This window comes from Akebia trifoliata, chromosome 5 (genome assembly GCF_017979445.1).
Source record: "Akebia trifoliata isolate Shusen 1 chromosome 5, ASM1797944v1, whole genome shotgun sequence".
Lineage (NCBI taxonomy): Eukaryota > Viridiplantae > Streptophyta > Magnoliopsida > Ranunculales > Lardizabalaceae > Akebia > Akebia trifoliata.
In genome coordinates, this window is record NC_141379.1 from 17044574 (window position 1) to 17063629 (window position 19056).

Here is a 19056-nt window from a genome sequence, read left to right on the forward strand (position 1 = left end):
ATCTGAATGTATGCAAAAAATGTTGAAAAATTAATGCAAAGAAAATAGGTTTTGTACTTACTTGGCCTCAGGTATATATATTTTTCTTGAAAACACGAAGTTTTTTTGAATAGTTTTTGAAATCTAATGAAATGCTTTTATCAAATGAGTATGATAAATTTCGAGTTTGTAAAATCTTTGGTTGTAACGGTCTTGGTATTTTTTCCAATCATAGAGGATACGAGCATCAATTATCATTTCGGTTCCTTTAGAGTCATCCCCATTGCCTTGGTATTGGAAGACTGCTATTTGTTCGGGCCTTGGGATTTTTGGAAATATCATGTCGTTCACAGTTTATACTCTTGCGGGCCAAGAGTTTTTTTTTTTACCCTTATTACCCCTGGCGCCAATTACGGTTTTCACCTGACCTGATTTCCACTTTTTTGTGCATCGACGCCCTTTTTGAGATTTTCATCATGTTGGTAACTTTGATTTTGCCATAGTCTGATTTTTTTACTCATAAAGCCCTTTTGGATTTTCAATAAAGCCCTTTTTTTTTACTCATAGTCTGATTCTTTGTGGCTTGGTGAATCAAGTTGAGTTGTGAGATTGACGATTCTACTCTTATAGTGGCACTCTTTCTTGAGTAATAGATCTAGATTCTCCTCTTGAATTTGCTGACGATTATTCGTGGTTCGGCAACTCAAGTTGAATTGCAAGATCGGCTACTCTGTGCCTGGAGTGCTCTTTTTTTTCGAATATCCGACTCGGATTCCCCTCTCGAGTCTATCAATGACTAACATGACTTTGAGGTCTGGACCAAGTCGCAAGATCATTGGTGCTGCCATCGTCATTGTGTTGCCTTGGAACACTTCTTGATCAGAAATGACTTTTAGTAGGACGAAACGTTGGTTTAAGCTTATGGTAGTGGAAAGATACAAAAAGGTTAAGGTTTAGGTCTTAGTTTATCTAAAGTGGACTAGATATGGGGTTCATCTATTTTTATTTCGAAAAGGTGATTTATGTCTCCTCCCAACGTCTCTCGAACTTGTTTAGGCTGGAGATTTGGGTCAAGCTCAAGATCAAGTGTCCGATTTTTGACTTTTTTGATTTTTTTGTATTTTTAGCTGCTCACAGTTTATCCTCATACGGGCCAAGAATAATTTGACGCTTTTGATTTTTCTACTTTTTTTTTTTCTTTTTTTTTCTTTTTTTTTTCTTCTTTTTGTTTAATTTTATAGTAGTTGACTTGCCCCAGTTTTAGGTTAAGAAATGAACGTGATGGCTTGATAGGGTTGACTAGGGTTGATAGTTAGTTTAGGATAGCAATGATGACCTTTCATCATCTTAGGATCAATTTTTAGGCGTAATATTTCTTAACAGTGTTAACATTGATCGGTTGGGGGAAGACTTGTCCATCCATTTCTGTGGGAATCAAAGCTCCTCCTGTCATTATCTTTTTCACGATAAATGGTCCCTCATAGTTTGGTCGAAATTTTTCCCTAGCGTCTTCTTGGATTGGCAAAATTTTCTTCAAAACAAGGTCTCCTGGTAAGAAATCTCTAGGCTTGACTTTCTTATTGTAGGCACGAGCTATTCATCGCTGATAGATCTTTCCATGGAAAATAACTGCAAGGTGTTTCTCTTCGATCAGATTTAGTTGATCAAACTGAGCTTTAATTCATTCAGTTTCACCTAACTCTGCTACTTTTAAGATTCGGAGGGAGGAAACCTCAACATCGACGGGTAAGATTACTTCCATTCCATATACCAACGAGTATGGAGTTGCCCCAATCGAAGTCCTAAACGAGGTTCGATAGGCGTGAAGCACAAAAGGCAATATGTCGTGCTAATCCTTATATGTAACAACCATCTTCTCGATAATTCTCTTAATGTTCTTGTTGGCTGCCTCGACTGCTCCGTTCATCTTGGGTCTATAAGGTACAGAGTTGTGATGAGTGATTTGGAAATCTTCGCACATTTTGATCATATCCTTGTTTTTGAAGTTTTTTACATTATCAGTTACTAATCCGTTGGGAAGCCCATATCTACAGATGATGTTGTTCTTGACAAAGTTCAAGACGTTGTTCTTCGTGACATTAGCATAGGATGCAGCTTCTACCCATTAAGTGAAGTAGTTGATAGCAACTAGGATGAAGCGATGCCCGTTTGCAGCTTTTGACGAGATCTGCCCGATGACGTCCATGCCCTAGAGTGAGAAAGGCCAAGGGGTGGTCATATTATGCAATTCTGATTGCGGAGCATTGATCTTGTTGGCATAAATCTGACATAGATGGCATTTACGAACGTGTTGATAACAGTCACTCTCCATTATAGACCAGTAATATCCCATCTTCATGATTTTCTTAGTTAGCATATGACCATTCATATGGGGTCCACAGACTCCCCCATGTACGGTCTCGATTAGTCGTTTCGCTTCTGTTTCTATCACACACCAGAGTAGGACTTCACGATGTGATTTCTTATATAGAGTGCCATTGCTTAGGAAAAAATTGGCCTGCCAACTTTTGAATAGTCTTACGATCATTTGACGTTGCGTCTGATGGGAAGGTTCGATCTTTGAGATATGCTTTGATGTCCGAGTACCATGGCTTTTCTTCGGGTTCTTCTACTTCGATGGGTAGACAATAAGCCGACTCATCTTGAATTCCGATCTTGATAAGGTCAATGACTATATTTTCTAAAATACTAATTATGGAAGCAAGCGTAGCTAGTGCATCTACGAATTGATTCTTAGCTCTTGGCATGTATGTAAATGAAATCCTGTTAAAGCTTGAGCTTAATTCTTCAAGATACTCATGGTAAGCAATCAATATTTGCTCTTTGCTCTCGGGTCTTCCATTCTCCAGTCGTCTGATAGACTACTAGGCTTGAGTCTCCGTGCACATCGATTTCATCTACCTCAAGATTTAGTGCTACTTTCAACCCTATTATGCATGCTTCGTATTCTGCCTTATTATTAAAACATTGGAAGTTCAGTCTAATTGTAGTTGGCACGTGGGAGCCATTTGGTTTAATCAAGACTACCCCTATTTCGTTTCCTTTTTTATTAGCTGTTCCGTCGAAGTACATTTTCCAGTCCGGTCCTTCGTCATCGTCCTCAATCTTGTAAATAGTATGGCTTCATCGGGGAAGTTTGTCTTCAACAGCTCGTAGTCAAGCAACGGGTGCTCGGCAATGGCTTGTTCTTTGATGGCTTTTTGAGTGACATAGGTGATGTCAAACTCAGATAACAGTAATTGCCATTTCGTAATGCAACCTGTTAGCACGGGTTTCTCGAAAAGATACTTCAGGGGATCCATCATGGCTATAAGCATAGCCGAGTAACTGAGAACATAGTGACGTAGTAGTTGAGATGCCTAGATTAATGCACAGCAAGTCTTCTCAAGTGTTGAATATTTTGCTTCGTACTCAATAAATTTCTTGTTGAGATAGTAGATGGTATGTTCCTTCTGCCCTGATTCATCGTGTTGCCCTAGCACACACCCATATATGTTTTTTGTACTGAGATGTACATCAGTAGAGGTCGCTCTAGAGTAGGAGGGACCAAGACTGGTGGATTGAGTAGGAATTGCTTGATCTTATTGAATGCTTCCTGACAATCATTGTTCCACTTCTTTAGCGTATCTTTTCTAAGTAACTTGAAGACTGGCTCACAGATAGGCGTGAGTTGAGCTATGAACCGGTTGATATATTGTATCCTTCTCAGAAAATCCCACACATCTCTCTCCGAAATGGGAGCCTTTATCTCGAGGATATATTTGATTTTTGTCGGATCTATCTCGATGCCTTTTCTACTGACGATGAAACTCAGTAGCTTGCCTGATGTTGTCCCGAATACACACTTTGCTGGATTAAGCCTTAAGCTGTACTTCCTTAACCTGTCGAACAATTTCTTGAGATTTACTAGATGGGTTTCTTCAATGTCGGATTTAACGATCATGTCGTCCACATAGACCTCCATTTCTTTATGAATCATGTCGTGGAATAATACGGTCATTGCCCGTTGGTATGTCGCCCTTGCGTTCTTCAGTCCGAATGGCATGATTTTGTAGTGGAAAGTACCCCACGATGTGATGAATGCAGTCTTTTCCTAGTCTTCTTCTACCATTTTTATCTAGTTATAGCCTGAGAAGTCGTCCATGAATGAAAACATGCCATGCCCTGCTGTATTATCAACTAAAGTGTCGATATGAGGTAGTGGGAGATCATCATTGGGAATGGCCTTATTCAAGTCTCGATAATCAACACACATACATACCTTCCCATCTTTCTTAGGTACTGAGATGATGTTAGCCAACCACTCAGGGTAAGTAGAAATTGCGAAGAACCTAGCTTCGAATTGCTTTTTGACCTTGAGGGTTTATTCTAGCTTCAACCTTCTTAGTTTATGCTTGATCAACTTGTTTTCGGGACCTATTGGTAGTTTGTGGACAACAAGATCAGTATCTAACCCAGGCATATCTCTGTATGACCATGCAAAGACGTCTTGATAGTTCTATAAGAGTTCGATCATTTTTTCTTTTTGCTACGATGTTAATAAGGCTCCAATCTTGACAATTCGTGGCTTTTCTTCGATACCAAGATTGATTGAATTTGTATCCTCGATGTTTGGCTGAAACCTTTCTCGTGACGTTCTACCAAGTGTTTGATTTCTCTGGGTGGGTACTCAATTTCGTCCTCAGACTCTTCTTCGATCTCCATGAGGTCAAAGTCGAGTTCGAAATTGAAATCATACTCATCCTTTTCAAACTCTGTTCTATCTGGGTACTCATTTGATCTAGACAAATCCTTTGAAAACTCTTTTTCTAGTTTTTGGAAAATATCTATTTTTTGTAATTTTGAAAGATTTTTTATTTTATTTATTTTTTGAGATGTTTTTTATTTTTTTTTAATTTTTGAGTAATATTTGATTTTTTTGTGATTTTCTAGATATCTGAAATAAGAAGAACAATCATGCAAATTCATTAATAAAGATCGGGAGCCCTCAAAACAGTCCTTCCCCGAGGATGAAGGCTTGTTATGATCCTCGGGCAACTTGAATTTGCCTAATAGTATTTTTTTAGGCCTCAGCAGCCTCGAGGATTAATGGGAATTCTTCCCAATTGTTCAAGGTTTCCCCTTCTCAGAGGAGGCGAATAAGATGAGAAAGTGATTTGTTGGGTGGTTTGGTTAGTGGTTCAAAGATGACCATTATCTCCGACTAATTGTTGTTAGAATGAGGCATAGTCTCTTCCAAGCTTGGTGGGATAACGATTGATGCCCAATCGATTTTAATAGGGAAAGGTGATTCTTTTCCTTTACTCTCGGTGATATCCACCTTTGTGGATTCTGGAGTAGTCTTTGATAGATTTTTATCACAATCCCCATTGAATAGGATATCAATGCCTTCTACGAAGGATGGTTGGGACTCAACAACTAAGTCTTCATGAACGTACACAGGTTTGAAATTTGCCACTTTTGATTTTTTTACTGGTTTTGTTGGCCGTGATTTTGATAAGTTGTCGGGTCTGACCTGAGATTTTAGAAAATTAATACTGATATGAGGAATTCTGCCCAGATTCTAGATATTTGGTTCACGGTTTTATTTTCTGGCTAATCGGAGTTCTCTCTTTTTGTCGTTCATATCTGATATATCCTTTTTCATGGGCCTGAACCCCAAACTGAAGTAAGGGGTGTGCTTCTTTGCTTCAACTGGCGTAGCTTTCCCCTTTCCTCCTGGTCCCAATCCTTGTTCTTGATAGTTCTGTTTTCACCTTCTGTTTTCCTTTATCCACGTGATTTACAGCAACAAATTGATAGGAATGGTAGAGTGTTTTATCCTTTGTCATTTCTATATCAATAAATGGCATGTTCGGGGCTCTCCCAACTGGAATATGATTTTTTGCTAATACTGATATCATCCTTTGTCCCATGATGAATTTGACTCTCTGGTGTAAAGAAAAAGGTACAGCCCCTACTATGTGGATCTATGGTCTACCTAGTAGTAAGTTGAAGGTTGTCGGTATCTCCATGACCTCTAATGTTATCTCGAAGGTGCAAGGACCTATAGTAATCGGTAGGTCCACTTCTCCCAAAGAATCTCTTCTTGAACTGTTAAAGCCTCGGACAACCTTGATGTTGGGCTTGACATGTGACCAATCAGCATTGAGTTTTCGAAAGTGTAGATACGTGGATTTCACTATGACGACGGCCACCTTTACTAAGGATTGGAGTCGCCACCATTCATATTGTAAGTGGGTGTGAATGGTCACCCAATGTATATTTTTCAAAAAAATGACATTTTTGGCACGTAGTGACTCACGATGGATAAGGACTAATCAAATCTTGAAATTCAGGATAAGTGGTTCGGTTGGAAAAAAGAGAAGGTGTTAGGCACCCTTTTCTCCCCCCCAAGTGGCGGTAACCTCAACTCAACTCAGTCATTTTAATTGAAAATGTAAAATAAAAGTGAAGTGCCACATGTTGTGTATTTATACCCTAAGTAGGAATTCATTTTTGACTTTATCTTGTAAGGATCATCTCATCGAAAGAGATGATCCTAGAGGGCATTAGCCTTGAGCACATTTGAAAAGTGTTGGCCATGGCAAGGATCAATTCTCATGAGTTGAAAAAGATTCAAACACCGTTGCCTCAAAACAATTTAAAGAGTTCAAAAACCAATTTTTATTTAGAAAGTGGTTACAACCCTTATACTTTCGATTGGACCGAAGTCCAATCTACCGGAGATAAGAGAGGGGGAGCATTCATCCTAAGTCCATCTAAAATAAAATAAAGAGAGGAAGGGATAATAGGAGAGTGATGACGAGAGGGTAAAGAGAGGGGGGTATTTTATTGCACCCACCTTAAAGCTTCAATCTTTCTTTTCTTCTTTTTCTTCAATGTCTTCTAAGGTCCTTAGTAGTTTAGTAAAATGTTACTTTTTTGTGTAATTGAAGGAGTAGAGAAGAGATGATGAGAGAATTAAGTGAAATGTAATATTTTTTGTGAGATGTGGGAGGAGAATTGGTAAGACTTGGTAAGATTGTTTTTAGTGAGAGTTAGTAACTCTTTTTGGAATGAGAGGAGGGGTATTTATAGGTGTTTGGAAGGTATTTTAGGGGTATAATGGGGTGAAGGGTTAGGAGGAGAGATAATGACCTGAGTTTTAAAGGTGGAGGGTATGAAATTTAGAGTGGGATTGAGGGTAATTGTGTAATGAGTAAAAATGGGTGAGGTTTTGATCCAAATGGTTTGCATCCTACCCACATCCATTTGGGTAGAGTGTTTGGTGGGGTGAGATGAGTGATGGTTGATGGGGGGAATTGGGGTGTAAGGGAGTTGTTTAGAGAATAAGTGTTAGGTTGGTTGAAGAGGTGAAGTGTTTAGATTTAGGATAATGGGTTGTGTAAGGAGTTAGGTGTTTAGATTTTTGGGAGGGATAATGAGATGATGACATGTGTTAAAATGGAGGAGGTGATGTGGTGATGAGATGAATTAATTGGTGATGATGGTTGGTTGATTAGAGAGAAAGGTATGGGTTAGTTTGATAATGATGGTGGGAGGTATGGGTTGAGGTGATTTTGTTGGAGTGTTTTAAGGGAAAGTGATGGGTTAGGGTGTAAGAGATATGGGTTGTGATGTGGGTGGTTGATAGCGTTAGAGAATGGTGATAGGTTAGGATGTGTAGGATATGGGTTGTGATGTGGGTGGTTGATGATATTAGATAATGGTGATATATTAGGTTAGGGTAGGGTATGGATAGTAATAGGTTGAGGTGATTTTTTGAGAGAGGTGATGTGGGTTAGATGAATTGTTTAGAGAATGATGATGGGGGTAGGTGATTAGATGGGGGAGATAAGTGAGGATGATGACATGTGTGATCTTTTAGTGTGAATAGGGTGATTGATTAATGTGGATAGTGGTTAATGGGTTATGGGTTGTGGATTAGAGGTGGATTGGATATGGATAGTAGTTTGTGGGCTTTTAGTGTATTGGGCTTGGGTTTTAGGAGGGTTGTGGGTTATTTTGGCTTGGATGGGATTTGTTTTGGGTTGGATTTTTGAGGGTAGGTTCATTTTAGGGTTTATATGATATAGGATCGATTTTAGGTTAGGGTTAAGGTGAGAAATTACTTTAGGAAAGGGTTAAGGGATTGTGGGCCTTGAATGGGCTTGGGGTGTTTACGGATTCAAAGGTCGAAGTAGAGGAGGGGTATGCATCCTGAGTCTCACATTTTTTTAATTTATTAATTTTTTTGAGATTTTTACAATAATTAGTTGGATAAAAAATGCCACGTGTTGTCAAATCGGGCCTTTTAGGCCCATTGGAGAATTTTTATAGAGCATTCGGGTATTTTTGGATACAAAGGCAGAGCGGTGAGGATTGGATAAGTATAGGATAGGTCAAACCCCTTTTGTGGGTCCCTTAGGCCATTGGGAGGTCTTAGGGGCCTCGGTTCAATCCAAAGGTCATTTTTCAATGATTTTGGCCAATTGTGTCGAAAATCGACATTTCGAGTGGAGCGGGATAGATGGGAGCATGCCGAGCGTTTTCATGTGGGCCCATTAGACCCTTAGGGGGTCTTAGGGGCTTCGATTTTGACAAAAGCTTCATATTTCAATGATTCGAGCTTTTGAGGCCCGTTGGCCGAATTTATTGAAAAACTGTTATTTTTGGACCCTTTCGAGTGAGGGCTCGTTCAAATTGGGGTGTCTACAGGAAGATTAAGAAGACAAACATTAAACGCTGAGCCATTATCAATCAGTACTCTAGCTACCATCATATCCTTGCATATGACCATAATATTTAGCGATTCCACGTGCCCTCATCCTTCTAACATGAATTCACTTTTTGTAAAGATGATGGGATTGGGAACCATGATTTGACCAATCGTTTGTTCTAGTTGTGCGGGCGAAGTAGTTATATGTACATGCAATTTCCCCAAAAATTTCAGCAGTACTTCTTGGTGCTCCTTTGACTTTTGTAAAAAACCTAAAATACTGATATGAGCCGATTGTTTGTTCAACTGGTCCACTATATTGTGCTCACTCTTGCGGATGAGCTTAATGAAGTCTGCAGCCTCTTTATCCGATACCTTAACCTTATATTTTTTCTGGTCATTTTCGTATATCTTGCCCTTTCTCTTTGTTCTCATTTTTTCTTCATCTATCACCTGTTTTGCGGTTTATTTTGTTTTTTCCTTAATGCTTACCCTTTTTGTTGGTAACTTTTGGCACCTTCCTACCTTTGTCATATGACCGATGTCAGCTACCATTACTTTCTTCATGGTCTCAACCCCTGCAGTTGTGGTAATGGTGGTCTCGTAGCTCTAGGGAACTGCTTGGTTGGAGCTATAGGAGAATGGTTTAGGTGAACATATATTCATTGGAGGTGGGTCAAGTTTTACATTGAAAATGAGGGGTGGTGGTGATGATTTGGATGTGGTGGTGATAAGAAGAGTTACGTGAGGAGTTAATAGAGTGTATGGAATGACGAGTGGTGGACTTGAGGATGAGGTGCATGGTAAATAAAGGGGGGGGTCGAGTCATATTTTGAGGACTTGACAATGTGTAATATATGATGAGAGGTGGTTGGGTAGCAGTATTTTGATGAGTGGAATGGATGGTGAGATCAGCTATTTTAAGAGGCAATTGTGTGTTTTGAGGTGGATTTGTCGTGTAATGGTTGATTGTGTTGACCATGGGCGTTCCTACTTTCTTTGTTAAGTGGACCCTGATTTTTACCCCGATAGGGGCTATCAAATCGGATGGATTGAAGTCGAGTTCCCCGTAAATGACATGTACTCTGTGCCCATTTTCCCCTCCATTGTGGGTGGATAGAAGGTTTTGATTAATGTTTTGCCGCTGAGTGGGATTTGCCGGCCCATCCAGTATAAGTGTCTTCTTGTCTATCAAATTCTGCACTTGGTGTTTGAGTTGCCAGCATTGATCTGTAGAGTGCCCTAGTGCACCCATATGAAATTCGTAGAATAAATTGGGGTTGTACTAGCCCTTTACCAGCCTTGGGATTTGGTGGACCTTTTGCAAGATATTCACCCCTGAGTAAGATTGGCAGTAATTCTAATAGTGTCATAGGTAATCTGGTAAACACTCTGTTTACCCTGTTGGATCGTGCCTACTAGTTCTGCCCATATATTGGTGCCTGCTGTGCGACTGGTGGAGGATTTGCCCTGAATTGGTTTTGAGGTGCAGGGTTCCAAGCTGGTGGTGGTGTTGGAGTCTATGAAGTTGACGGCACTTGTGGTCTTGGTGCTGGTGAAGGAATGAAGAGGGATCGGTTTGGTTATACATTGTTGACTTGTGTTTCTTCCCTCTTCTTTCCCGTAGGTATTGGTTTTCTCTGATAAGGGATTCCTATTGTTGCCCCGAGACTTGTAAAATCAAAGATCATACCGGTTCGGGTCCCGTCCTCGACTCGATTTGCTTGTTGTACCAGATTCGAGAATGTGCCTGTGGTGTGCCTTACCAAATGAATATAGAAGGCATGCCCTAGTGTCGAGATAAACGTGGTATTCATCTTTTACTTGGTCATTGCAGGCCTTACTTGAGGCTGACTCTCGCCACCTCTGTGCATACTCTTTCACCGTTTCTCTCTGTTTTCTTGTCATCTTAGCCATGTCATTCCGATCTAGACCAACATTCGTATTGAACCGGTAATTGTGCCAGAATATTTCTGCCAGGTCTTGCCAATTCTTAATGAGAATGTGGTCCAACCGGAGAATCATTTGAGTGCTGGCCCCGTTAAGCTTCTTTGGAACAATTGCACCAGTAGCCTGTCATCTTCGCCGTATTGGCATACTGTATTTCTCAAACTCCGGACATTTGAATTTGCCCGGCAACTATGCATTTGGGTAGAAGCAGAGATCCTTAAATCGAGTCCCGCTCATAGTGTTGAGGCCTTTCATTCTTCTCATTTCTTCCTGCAGAGACTCGATTTGTTGAGCCAATTTTTCATCCGTCACACTTTTGGCCTCTACGTTCCTGTACTTACATTTGTCATCAGGAATGACCACAGGGGATGGTTGATTCTGTGGGATATGGTACTCTGGAACTATGGGAGGCAAGGTGGTCTATGGCCCTTGTGGAGGTTGGTCGGGTAAATCCTGATTTGACCCCGATGCATGATGTTGCATTGTCTGGGCCTGTATGATGCTGGCATTGGTTAACACGGCACTCAGCATCTTTTCTTGCCTCTCAGTCATTTCCAATAGTGCTACTATTCTTGATTTGACCCTGATGCATAATGCTGCATTGTCTGGGCCTGTATGATGTTGGCGTTGGCTAACACGACACTCAGCATCTTTTCCTGCCTCTCAGTCATTTTCAATAGTGCTGCTATTCTTACATCAACAACTGACGTTTCGGCCACTGTTAGTTGTGCTGGTTCAGAAGAACTCATGGTAATGGTGGAAGATCTGAGAAAATACGAAGGTACCTCTAACTGCTTATATTTCTTTCGTTTGGCCACCTGTAGGTACAGAAGACTAAGCGTTACTATCTTTGTTTACAAGAAGAAAATGCATGATGCTTTATTAGGTCGGGTAAAGTTATTTATTACGAGCTTTAAAGAAAAAGTAGTTTCTCGGCATGGAGCCGGTATCAACGTGGAATTGGTGAAATATTTTGAAAAACGAATTACATCAGCACGGAGCTAACATCGACATGGCGTCGGGAGAATATTTTGAAAAAGGGAATTTCATCAGAACGGAGCTGGCATCGACCCGGAGTTGGTAAAAATATTTTGAAAAAAAAAGAATTACATCAACACGGAGTTGGTATCAACACGGGGTGGCATCAGCACGGAGATGGCATCAACACGGAGTTGGCATCAGCGTGGCGCTGGCATCGATGAGGAGTTGGTAAAATATTTTGAAAAAAAGAATTATATCAACGTAGAGCTGGCATCAACACGGAGTTGGCATCAACACGGAGTTGGCATCAGCACGGAGCTGGCATCGACACGGAGTTGGTGAAACATTTTGAAAAAGTGTTTTCATCAGCACAGAGCTGGCATCGACACGGAGTCGATAAAAGATTTCGAAAAAAATAATTACATCAGCACAGAACTGGCATCGACACAGAGTCTGTAAAATATTTTGAAAAGTAATTTTCTCAGCACGGAGTTGGCATCGACTCAGAGTCGGTAAAATATTTTGAAAAAGTAATTTAATTAGCACGAATCTAGCATTGACACGGAGTTGGTAAAATATTTTGAAAAAGTAATTTTTTCCGCATGGAGCTAGCATCGACACGGAGTCGGTAAAACACTTTGAAAAAATATTTTTATTAGCACGGAGCCGGCATCAACACTGAGCCGGTAAAACATTTTGAAAAATTGGATTTTTACAAGCAAATCGGGTTAGAAGAGTACACATTTTATGTTAGCTTCCAATTCAGTTTTATGAAATCAAGGTCGGCCAGTTAGATCCCCAAGGAAGAGGTGGCGCACGATGCTTTTACAAGGGCACTCTTAAATCACCTCATTTCCTTGAACAAACATAATCTATCCCCCTCGTATGAATAGGGCAAGATCATTTCTAGGCACCGACTTTGATCAAGGACTACAATTGGCGCTTTCAAATCTTTTTTTTTTTTTTGAAAATACACTTTATTGGATAAAGATTGAGTTCATTTGAATTGATTGATCGGTTGTCAACCTCGTTGGATCACAGATGGATCATAGACTCGATTTGAAATTGGATATGGGTCGTTGACCCATTTGAAATGGGTACGGTCGGGGCTACAAGGTTGGTTTGATTTTGAGAAATTTCACACACTTTTTTTTTTGAAATCATTGTTTAGAACACCTATTTTATCTAATTTTTCAAAAGTTGGGGACAATATATATATATATATATATATATATATATATATATATATTTGAAAAGCAGCATTGATGTGTAAACAGTAAGTGGGAGTCCCAGTTTGTTCTCAAATTCTTACTGGTTCTTATTAGAAACACGGGTAAAGTAGCCATTGCCTTATCCGTATTTTGAACACGGTTAAAACGTTTATTATTTCATCCTTGTTTCTAGAACGGATGAGGCACTCACTGTTTCATCTGTGTTTTGAACATGGTTGAGATGTCCATTGTTTCATTCGTGTTTCCAGAACAGATGAGACACATTTATGTTTATCCGTTTTATGGACACAGACCAGAAAGAAATCCAGTTTCTGCAAATCACAGAAAGTAGTTCCTTAGCCACTATTTTGAATGTCCTTCACTTTTTCTCTCATTTTTCACTGTTTTTGTTTTTAATAATGCAATGCATATTCCTCCCTTTTACCTAGGGAGGATGGAAATAAATTGAAAATAACAACCTATGATCTAAGTGGGCCTCATTGGGCTTCAAGGCCCGACAACAACTTCAAGTAGATACAACTTTGTTTAGGGGTCGATGTGAACTTGAGAACACGTGTCCTAGCTCATCTAATTGGGCACATGCATGAGGCTAATAGGTGACTTTACAGCTACCCGATTTTCAAATCTCGATGCACACCGGAGTATACACGTCATTAGTTGGTGATCAGATTTGATGTGTTCAACCTCAACACTTGAAATAACGATCTCAAGCTATAGAACTACTAAGTATCGGGACTAGATATATTGAGGGTGGGGTGGTTTGTGCAATGGGGCTATGCTCGTAAGTGCACGTGCAACAAGATATTTTTTTCATTTCTTTTCCTTTTCATCAACCCCTTTACAAACATACAATGAAAGCAACAAAAGTAAATAAACATTACAATTTGGACACATGAAAATATATAAAAAAAACATAAGAACCAAACAACAAACAAACAATGTTAGCAAATACAAATTTTTTTTTTCCAAAATGATTGAGTTGTCACAAGGGATGAATCATGGTCCCCAACGGAGTCGTTAGCTGTAGGTACGTGGTTCTCAATTATGAGGGCCACATCTACTAAGGTTTGGACTCGCCACCATTCATGTTGTAAAAGGGTATGAATGGTCACCCGATGTATCTTTTTTAGAAAAATGTCATTTTCGTCATTTAGTGACTCTCAATGGATAAGATACCGATCAACGTCGAGATCGGGGTAAGTGGCTCAATTAAAGAAAAGGGAAGGTGTTAGGCACCCTTTTCTCCCCGCTAAGTGGCGGTAATCTCAACTTAACTCAGTCATTTCGATTAAAAAAATATGAAAAATAAAGTGCCACGTGTCGTGCATTTGTATCCTAAGTAGGGATTTATTTTTTACTTTAGCTTGTAAAGATCATCTCATTGAAAGAGATGATCCTAAAGGGCATTAGCCTTAGACGTAGTTGATATTAAAAAAGTGTTGGCTAAGATTTTGGATCCATTCTCATGGGTTGAGAAGAATCTGAATTCCAACTTGCCTTAAAATAGTTTTTTAGGATTAAAATCGATTTTATTTTTTAAAGGGGTTACAACCCTTATACTTTCGACCGGACCGAAGTCCAATCTACTGGAGATAAGGGAGGGGAATATTACATATTAGAGGCCTTCTAAAATAAAAATAAATAGAGGATGGGGATAGTAGAAGAGGGAGATGGAGAGGGTAGAAATGAAGAGGGGGGAATTTGCTTTGACCCACCTTGTAACTTCAATCTTACTTTTCTTTCTTTTTTTTCTTTTCTTCTTCTTCTTCAATGTCTTCTAAGGTCCTTAGTAGAATGTGAAAGTATCTTTTTCTTTTTAGAAGATTAGTGTGAAAATAGAGAAGAGATGAGTAGAGAATAGATTTCTTAGTGAGACTTGGTAAGATTTTTTTGTAGTGAGAGTTGGTAAGACTAGGTAGGGGACAATTGGTAGAGAAGAATTCGTAAAGGAGAATTGGTAATCATTTTTGAAAGGGGATAGGGGGTATTTATAGGTATTGGAAGGATATTTTAGGGATATAATGGGGTGAATTATCAGGAGAGTAGAGAATGGCATGAGTTTTAAAGGTGAGGAGTATGAAATTTATGGTTGGAATGAGGGTAGTTCTGTAATGAAGGTAAGTGAGTTGTATTTTGAACCAAATGGTTTGGATCTTACCTAATCCATTTGGGTAGAATATTTGGTGAGATGAGATGAGTGATGTGAGATGGGAAGAATGGGGGTGTAAGGTGTTAGGTGTTTGATTGAGTGTTGGGTTGGTTGAAGAGGTGAGGTGTTTAGATTAGGAGAATGGATTGTATAAGGGGTTAGGTATTTGGGTTTTTGAGAGGGTTGAGGGGATGATGACATGTGGTAAATAAATGAGAGATGGGTTGATTAGATGAGTTGATTGGTGAGAAGAAGTGTTAGATTGGATATGAGGGGTGTAGGTTTGGTTTATAGAAATGGGTTTGTAAGTAATGATGAGGGGAGGTGTGGGTTGTGATCTGAGTTGGTGGAGTGTTTAGAGAAAGGTGATGGGTTAGGGTATGGGTTGTGATGTGAGTGGTTGGTGGTGTTAGAGAAGGGTGAGGTGGTAGGTTAGGGAAGGGTATGGGTTGAGGTGATTTTTGGAGAGAAGTGATGTCGGTAGATGGATGGTTAGAGAAATCTGATGGGGGTAGGTAGTTGGATGAGGGAGGTGAGAGGGGAGGATGACATGTGTCATTTTTGATGATAAAAGGGTGATTGGTTGATGTGGGTTGTACTTAATGGGTTATGGGTTATGGATTGGAGGTGGATTGGATATGGATAATGATTCGTGGGCTTTAGTGTATTGGGCTTAGATTTTAGGAAGGTTGTAGGTTATTTTAGATTGGGTAGGGTTTGTTTTGGATTGGATTTTTGAGGGTGGGTATGTTTTAGGTTTTAGGTGGTGTGGGATTGGATTTAGGTTAGGGGATAAGGTGAGAAATTAATTTTGGAGGGTTGAAAGTTTGTGGGCCTTAGGTGGGCTTAGGGTTTTTTTCGGATTTAGAGGTGGAGCGGTCAGGGTTATGAAAGATGGTGAGTATCCCAAGTCTCTTTTTAAATTTATTCATTTTTTTAGGGATTTTGGAAACTATTGCATTGGTCAAAATGTCACGTGTTGGTAAATTGGGCTTTTTTAGGCCCATTGGCAAGTTTCATTAGAAATCTGAGGTTTTTGGTTTTGGGAGCGGAGCGGTGACGGTAGGGGTACACCAAATCTTTTTGGGTAGGCCCACTAGACCATTAGGGGGTCTTAGGAACCTTGGTTCGATCAATACGTTATTTTTTAATGATTTGGGCCTTTGAGGCCTGTTGGTAACCTTTGTCAAAAAATCGATATTTTTGGGCCCTTTCGAGTAGGGGCTCATTCAAATTAGGGTGTCTACACAAGATTTAGAATAAGTCTAAGTAAAATCCTTTGTACGATTTTAGGTGAATCACAAACCTATGATTTAGTGAGCACCAAAGAGCCATGATCGATTTTCTTGGGAATGAATGTAAGCACATTTACCAAACTACTATAAATCGTTTGTCTTCTTTCTTTATATTCTCTCAATTGTATACAAATTTGAATTTTCAAGTCATGAATGTATGAATCATGTATGCTTAATTTCATATGCAATTAATTATATGATTGTGAATGCCCAAAATAGAATTTGAATAATCCATTGGCTTGCACATTTGAAAGTTTGAACTAAATAAAAAAATCAGTGAATTGACATTTAAAACCATACTCATAAGCAAACTCTAATCTTGAAAGTGCATACACCATAAGAGAAATTTTAAATAGTCCTATTCACCCCTCTCTAGGACTTGAAAAATTCAAAGCATGCAATTTCAGGAGTTACTGTCCCATCAATCCTCGAGAACATAGGTTCTCTCTATCCGTCCATCAATCCACCAATAAATCATCTATCATTCTAAGTACCTATCAAAGTCCATTCATTTTGAAATATTTGTGATCTTAAGGTACCAACCAATTCCATATAATGATCTTGGTTGAGTAGAAAGACTCAGAAAATGTGATAAAATAAAATAAAAAATTTAAAGTTGTGAAAATTTGGCTTAGTTTCAAAAATATGATTTTTCTAATGTAAAACTAGTTTTTGAAAATTAAAATCTTAATTACGAGATTTGACATCATATAATTTTTTAAACTTAAATGGATAGGAAAGTCAAAGAAAATGGGAATTGAAAATCTGACAAAAATATCGAAATCCACGTTTTGTTTTTAAACCCAAAAATTAGATTTTAATTATTTGACTATTGGATTTTTAAACCATTTATTAATTTTTATTTACTTAAATATTTTTAATGAAAAAAAAGTGTTGAAAAGTATACATGTTGTGGGGGAAAGTTATGAAGAAACAAAACTAAAAGGGGGTTTTCAACATACGGTTGATCGACCGAACCCGAGAGATCTTGGGGTGGTAGGTCAGTCGATTGTGGCTATTGGTTGATCGAACCCAAGAATTTCACCAAATTTTAATCCTTCGTGGGGCGACGGGTGGGTCGACAAAACGTAACTTTTCTTGTTATCTTCTTCTCCGAGTTTGCCCCAAAGTCACCCACAATCCTTCCATAGTTTTCTAAATCATAATAATTAATAGATTTACTCATTTTTCTACCTTCTAACACACAATTTATAAATCTAAAATGAGTCAAAATATTGAAACCATTTAGTCATGCATGTTTCTGAAGAACATGCCCCTAAATTAAAATTCAAATCTATAATTTTTTGATATAAAATAATTTTCTATTAAAAACTTAGTAACTAAAGAGTGGAAGAGAAGAGTTCCTACTTCAAATCGTCTTTTACAAAGAAACAGTTTCGAAATCAAGCCCCAAAAATTCTCTATGTTCACTTTCCAATCTTCCTATAAGGTGAACACTTGATGTTTTTGGATCGATGTAAAGCCCTCGACAAGACGAATCTTTTCTTCTCTTTCATCGAGTCTTGAATCTCACTCTACAGTCCTCGAATTGATTCTTCTAACTCTAGGGAGATTAGGGTTAGGACTTGTTTATAGAGGAGATAATGAAAAATCTGCAAATTTCTAATAAGTTAGAATTTATATTGACTTAAGGACGTAAAGGTCATTTTTCTATTTGTTATATTTTATTGAAAAAGTTATATCCTAGTCTCTGATTTTTACAAATTTATAGTCTATTTTGGATAATTTTTTTATACAAACTTAATGGTGTCCTTTGATTTTTTTGAAAATATACTTTTAGAAAAAAATTATTTCTAAGCGACCAAACTTAAGGAGACTCAAGCTTGTGAAATCAGTCCTTCTTAGTATCAAGGTGTATTGGTGCAACTGTTTTGTTCTCCCTTCCAAGGTTGTGAAGGAGTTGGACAGGGTTTGTGCTCGGTTCTTATGGTATGGACTAGATAAGCAGAGTAACAACAGGACGGTTAGTTTGGAGGAAGTTTGCAAGCCTTTCAAGATGGGCGGGTTGGGTGTGGTGCGCATTTCCACGTGGAACTCTTCTGACATTGCCCGTTATGCTTGGAAGATTGCCTCAAGTGAAAGTTCTCTTAGGTTGAACTGGGTTAGCAAACACTTAATCAAGGGCAAGAGCTTTTGGTCAATGAAGATCCCGAGAGAAGCTTCATGGAGTTGGAGAAAAATCTTGAAGGCTAGGCAGTTAGCCTTGAGTAACATAGTTCATCTTATTGGCAATGGCTCATCTACCTCGCTTTGGAATGACCCGTGGCACCCCCTGGGGATTCTTAATACCTCCTTTTCTGAAGACCTCATCAATGACTTTAGAATTGGGCCGAATGCAAATGTTTCAGCCATCATTAGACATGGTAATTGGAGGCTTCCAGGGGGAAGAAGAGATCTCATGCAAGATATTCACCAGCTCCTTCCTCAAGTCCCCATCTTTGGGGAGGGGGGGGGGGTCCTCAGACAAGGTGGTTTGGAAAGGCCGCTCGGATGGTATCTTCCAGTGAGTTCAGCGGTTAGATCCTTGCTTGCTTCTCTTCTTGCTACTCATCTTAGTTGGGTTCATCTAGTTTGGAGCAAGAGCAAGATTCCTAGGCATAGCTTCATCGAGTGGTTAGCATTCAAAGGGAGACTTAAGACCTTGGTCAAGCTTAAGGAGTGGGGTCTTATCAATGAAGCTAAGTGCAGCCTGTGTAGAATGTAAGATGAGGATTCAAACCATATCTT

At 39.1% G+C, this 19056-nt stretch overlaps 1 protein-coding gene across 1 annotated transcript; it reads left to right on the forward strand.

The window, feature by feature from the left end:
* Window positions 1-9470: 9470 nt before the first annotated feature.
* Window positions 9471-19033, forward strand: LOC147401570 (uncharacterized). Its single transcript, XM_086444406.1, has 4 exons — window positions 9471-9504; window positions 10194-10324; window positions 11017-11145; window positions 18218-19033. The coding sequence occupies exons 1-4, from the start codon at window positions 9471-9473 to the stop codon at window positions 19031-19033; spliced, it is 1110 nt and encodes a 369-aa protein (XP_086300532.1).
* The last annotated feature ends 23 nt before the right edge of the window (window positions 19034-19056 follow it).